At 58.9% G+C, this 5,761-nt stretch overlaps 1 protein-coding gene across 1 annotated transcript; it reads right to left on the bottom strand.

Moving 5' to 3' along the window:
- Nucleotides 1–625: 625 nt before the first annotated feature.
- On the bottom strand, nt 626–3,352 carry LOC131503435 (testis-specific Y-encoded protein 1-like). The gene is made up of 5 exons (XM_058714906.1): nt 2,666–3,352; nt 1,368–1,445; nt 1,100–1,211; nt 817–962; nt 626–711 (listed from the first exon to the last, which is right to left on the bottom strand). Exons 1-5 carry the CDS (start codon nt 3,350–3,352, stop codon nt 640–642), a joined length of 1,095 nt encoding a protein of 364 aa, XP_058570889.1. The 3' UTR covers nt 626–639.
- Between the last annotated feature and the right edge of the window lie 2,409 nt (nt 3,353–5,761).

Raw genomic sequence — 5,761 nt, 5'->3', positions numbered from 1 at the left:
CAGACACATTTGCGTACACGCTCACACACACACCCCCACGCAACAGACACCAAGAATGATACGGGATATTGGCAAATACTTCCCAGCTGGTGTCACTCTTGTGCCTCGCCCTTTTGCGATCCCCCTTGCTTTCTCACCCAGGGATTCATTTCCAGCCCCCAATGGCCTTGGACCAGTTCTAAGAATGGCTGTGAGGTTGCGCGAGGACATGGCGTGGTGGGGCACATGGAAGGAAGTGCGAGATTCTCACCACAGTGGCGTCTGGGGACACGTCAGCTCCTGACCCAAAGACTGGCAGGCAAATCCAGACTGAAGGAGCAGGGGGAAGTCCGGGAGAGGGCGGACATCCACGGGGAGCATTTGTGGTGGAGAAGCATTGCTCGTCCTGAGTTGCTCTCCAAAGCCCCAGCCCACAGCACAACTGCATTTGGTTTGCAGGCTTCGACCCTCTGTGTGTTTGCAGCTGAGTCTGTGCAGGTCCCCTGTCATCCTCCCACCCTCTCCCCATGCTACCTGTGTCCCTGTCTCGGCGGACCTTCCATTTCCAAGCCAATGTCTGGCCCACGTTCCCTTGCCCATACAACACACAGGTCAACACACCGCATACTGGGGTTCTCACCGACACGTGCGCACGTCAGATCACTGTCTTCTGGTCCCTTCCTCCCTCAGGTAGTACTGCAGGGGATTGGGCCACAGGTCCTCGATGATGATCTGGAAGGGGACACAGGCCGGCACCACATTGGGCATAGCCCATTCTCCTCTCTGGCCGGGGGCCACCCACATTCCCACTGCTGACGAAGGCCTCAGGGGCCCCACCTCGGCAATCCTGTTCGCCCCTGGGCAGCTGTGCTCACACAGCCAGTTGAACAAGTTAAGGCTGGTGGGGTCATGCCTGCGACTGGGAGCTCCACGTTCATAATCCCAGAACCACTGGACTGGAGTGGAATGCGATGCCCTGTAGCCTGCAGGAAGAGAGGATTTGAGGAGCAACCTGATGGCCTCCTCCCCACCCACCTCCCCCTCCCCGTCGCCCTCCCGCATGCCCCTGATTCATGCTCCTCACCCCCTGCCCCGCACCATCATGGGACCCACACCCTACCAGCAAAGCTAAGCTGATACTCCTTAATGATCACTGGGTTCCGGAAGTACGGGTTGGCCCCAAAGAAAAACATCACTCTGCAGCGGTACTTGGGATGGCCCACTTCTTCCACCTGCCGTGAGCAATGGGACAGGAGGGGGCAAGTGTCCTCCCTCGGGCTCCCGAGCTACTTGCCTGGCTGTGAGGGTGAGCACCTTTGCCTCACCCTCTCCCGCCCAAATCCCACACCCGACGGGACGGCCCCCAGCCACAGCCTCCCCGGTCTGACCTCCAAGTCGACCACGTAGCTGAGCACGTCTTTGTCCTGGGCACCCATCATGGCCGACAACTGGGGGTGATTCAGAATCTGTGCTGTGTCAAGGAGCTGTGCCTTCAGATGCTGTGGAAACAGACACACACCCCCTCCAAACCTCCCAGGCTAAGAGCAAAGGACGGGATCATGGCATTTGCAGAAACACCAGGAAACACTAGTCCCCACACTCCTCAGCCTCTGCAAATGCATCAGACCCCATCGACACTGGGCAGTCCGTTGGCTTCCTGTACCTCCCACGCTGTCTGCACACAGCAGGGAGAGACTCCACTGCCTGCACTCCTCACAGTTCCTTCCTATATCTGACCTGTGTGGGCTGCCAGCAGCCCATCATAGCTTGGGATGTCGGCCTGTGCACTGACCCCTCCTCACGGCTGGGTTTCTTGGCATATTCCCGTGAAGACCTAGGTTGTCACCAGCCTTCTGAGTGCAGATGGAAGAACATGGCTTACAGGAACCCGACTGCCCACTTACGATGCAAGCGGAGGGTGTGGGAGGGAGAAAGAGATCAAGAAGCACGGACGAGGAGGGCCGAGGAGGGAAAAGAAATAGACACAGTGACACAGCCAGTCCGGAGAGAAAGACATGGGTGGGACCCAGCCGGAGCCTGAGGACAGAGAGGGAAGCAGCGGTGGACATACCAGGAGAGAATCCTGTGTGTGTGTGTGTGTGTGTGTGTGTGTGTGTGTGTGTGTGTATGTCAGGGTCTGTGCAGGCAGCTTGTACCCCGTTCGGAGTGGGTCTGAGTCGTCCTACTGTCTGGCAAAGGGGCGTGGCGTGCTTCCACTAAAGGCCATGAGTGTGTGTCTGAAAAGCTCTCCTTTGACGGAACTGCTAAGAAACCGTGCACAGCCTGTGAATGTGAAGGTGGGTGTGCGGCCTGTGTAACTCTCCCATTTTGCAGCGAAATATTTCCTTGCTTTATCTGCTCTGAGTGAAGGCTGCTTTGTGCTACCCTAGCTCTGGTAGCATGGGGACACATGACTCGCGTCCGCAAATAATGTTTGAGAGCAGCCTGCAGGCCAATGTTGGCGGAGACCAAGAGGAAGCAGCTCCAAGTCCCCGGGTCCCCCCGTGCCCAACAACCGCCCCTGTGCAAGGCCTTACACTGGATCCCAGACCACACCAACCCAGGGCCAGGGACCATTCCCCAGCTCTCCTCCCTCGGGGCCATCGCCCTGAGGCACCCTGCTCTCAGTGCCCAGCCCTCCTGCACAACAGCCCCCGCCATCACCCACCAGCACAAGGAAGGATACCGCCTGGGCCCAGAAGCCAGGGATGTGCTTGATGACGGCCCTTCTGTGATCCAGGTGAGAAATCCGCCTCCGAAGAATCCTGCGCTTCAGCCGCCGTAAGGCCCTGGAATCCTGGGCATTCCCAGCGCTGATCTCCAGCTGAAGACGCTCCAGCACTGCCAGTGGGTCCTGGGCTGAGGCAGGACGCAGCGCTGCCTCTCGCTGCTGCAGCTCCTGTGAGAGCGGGGGCCCCTCCTCCGCCTCTGCATCTGCCTCGCGCTTCTCCTCTTGCTCCTGAATCTCCTCCTGCTGCTGTCTCTCAACTTCCACCTCCTCCTCCTCGTGCATGTCCTCTGCTTCTGGCTTGGCTTCCTCAGAATTCTCCTCTCCAGCCACCTCTTCCTCGGTCGCCCCCCCGCCGTCCTCTTCCTCCTCCCCGATCACCACCTCAGCCGCCACCATTCCGTCATCCAATATCAGCACCAATTCCTCCGCTGGGCTTGCCACCTGTATCTCACACCCGGCCTGGGCTTCCTGCACACGATGGGCGCTTGCCGCCCCTGAACCTGGGGACTGCGGCCAACCCACGCCCTCCAGCGCCCCTGCACTCCCGCGGGTCCGGGACTCTCGACCTTTCTCATCCGGGACGATCAGGGTCCAGGGTCGACGGGAATCGCTGCTTTTTCCGGACCGCGACACGCTGGCCATGACTCTCCGCCCCGGCCCCAGTGTAGCTAGGGCAGCCTCAGGACAAGGACAGGGAAATGGCAGCCGGTGGGGGGAGCCTTGGCCGCAAGACCTTTAGCTCCCTGCTGCCTCCCGCCTCAGCCCGCCCAAGTTGGGCGCAGGCGCACAGGCTCTGGGATTTGAGGACTCCGCATTGGCTGTGGCTGCTGTGGAGGAGGGGCCGAGACAGAGGCAGTGAAGAGTGGGCGCATGCGGCCTGGGGCGAAGTGGTTCCAGGGCAGGTCAGGCCCGCTGGCCAGCTTCGCGGAACAATGAGTTGCAAGACAGCAAGACAGGGTGCTGGTGGCCAGCAAGCGCGCGCCAGCGGCCGGTCCGGGCTCTGGAGCAAGTGCCCAGCCACCAGCGTGAGCCCCGTTTTGCCGCATGTCCTCTTCAGCGCTGTCACCTTCCAGGCCTGACTTGCGAGGTCCCCGGTATCACACAATCTGTGGTCGCTTGTACACCCTTTCCCCAGAGGCCTCAGTACGGGCACCAGAGCATTCAGCACAGGAACGTCCACGCCGTGAGCCACTGCATGCTCCGTCCCTTGCCCCTTCTTCATGAAGCTGGGGCAAGGCCTGGAGAAGTCCTTAGGTGTCGCGCCTACTGGGGCCACATGGCCGTCCGCACGGTTTCTCCTCCCTGGCCGTCAGGCTGAGGGCAGCGGTAAGGTGGGTGCCCACCCAGAACCGGTGACACCCACCCTAGATCCACCCCAGTGCCGTGTCCCTGCCAGAAAGCAGCTCAGTAGACCTCACTGCACTGCAAATCAGAGCAAAGAACAACCCCCAGAGCCCCATCTGCCACTGGTGCCCTACTGATCTCCGTGCAGAGGGCCAGGGAGGTGGGGTAGTAGGATTTAGCAGTTTGCTCCGGTCCGGAAATCTAACCTTCCACTAAAAGAAGGACGACTCCAACCAAGCAGGGCACTTAGGGGGCCCTTCACCGAGTATTGCAAACTTGTCTGTGTCTGTCTCTGAGAAAGCCCCGTGCCTGCTTTCACTAGTACACACGATAGCAGACGAGTTCCCTTCACATTTCCCAGGCGCCAACGAGAATTCTGAAGAAGCATGCACCCAGACACAGAAGGTCCACTGAGAGAGACAGCGAGAAAGAGACACACAGAGAGAGGGAGCTATAGAGGGAGAGAGAGAGACACGTGCAAGCAGATGAAGGAAGGACGAGTGGAGGGGAAGACCGGCCTGGAGAGGGAGAGTCCCAGGGAGATTGGCGGGACTGACAGGGAGGAGGAGCAAGACAAGAAGAGACAGAGGGGCACCTATTACAAGGAAGACCGGCGGAGACAGGGGGAGGCAGTAGTGATGGAGAGGAGGGAGACGAAGACAAAGAGAGCTGGAAGGAAAGTGGGAGGGAGGGACAGGAAGAAGACAAGGGAGGGGGAGGCAAGGAGAGGGTAGGAGGAAGGAGAGCAGGGGCAGCCGAGGCAGAGACAGGTGGGCTGACTCTGAAGACAGGGCAACTGCAGTGTGCAGTTTCACCTGGTGAAATTCACCTGTGCAATTTGCACAGAGACGAATGCTGTACAGTGGTCAGCCCTCAGCACAAAAGGCACCACTCCGACCTGGACCTTAAGGGCAGTCTGAAACGAACCCTGAACTAGAAGGAAGCTAGTTCTAGCTTCCTAGACTGAGGAATGACTGAGGTCATTCGGGGTGAGGAAGAGGGCACCGCAGGGAAGAACACCAGGACCCGATCCCCACAGGGCTGCTGGAAGCCCTGTAGTTACCAGCAGGAGACAGGAAACGGGACTGCCGGAAAGACACAGCAGAGATTTAGGCACAGCACGTGCGGGAAGAAATCACGTCCCAAAGCTCAGCAAACTCAAGCAAAGGCAGAGGCTGCACATGCATGAATGTCAATGCTGTCTGAGTGGAACCAACGAGGTTCTCACAGATGCCCAGGAAATGTGCTCAACTCTGAGAACCCTCGCCTCTGGCAAGCTTCTCATCCAAAGCGACTCATCACGGAGAAAGGGTGCACCGTGAGCAAAAGAGCCAAGGTCTCCTTCGGATCCCCGGACGCAGACAGGTGATCCGCCCAGTACTGTCAAGCCAATGGATGGTTATAAAGCTTACCTTCCACCACAGTGATGGAGGAAACTGGCACCCGAGGGGAGGACAATGAGTGAGAACCGCATCCCAGGCTGTAGGCTAAGGACAGACCATCAAGCTGTATTGGAAGGTCATGAGACCGTGACTCAAATGTCTGTACAGACACAGAGCGTCTGCAGAAGCACGAGGGCTGGATAGTTGTAAGCAGGTGGCGGGATTTCTAAGTCTGCGCTGCCTGTATGATACGAAAGGCTAACACGTGCAAGCAGAGCTATGCCCGTGTGATGCGGATCAGCCTCCTGAGGCGGTACTTTGTACC

The sequence above is a fragment of the Neofelis nebulosa genome, chromosome Y, assembly GCF_028018385.1.
Source record: "Neofelis nebulosa isolate mNeoNeb1 chromosome Y, mNeoNeb1.pri, whole genome shotgun sequence".
In the NCBI taxonomy this organism is placed as follows: domain Eukaryota; kingdom Metazoa; phylum Chordata; class Mammalia; order Carnivora; family Felidae; genus Neofelis; species Neofelis nebulosa.
Note: the sequence above shows the minus strand (reverse complement) of the source record. Positions and strands in the feature narration are given on the sequence as shown.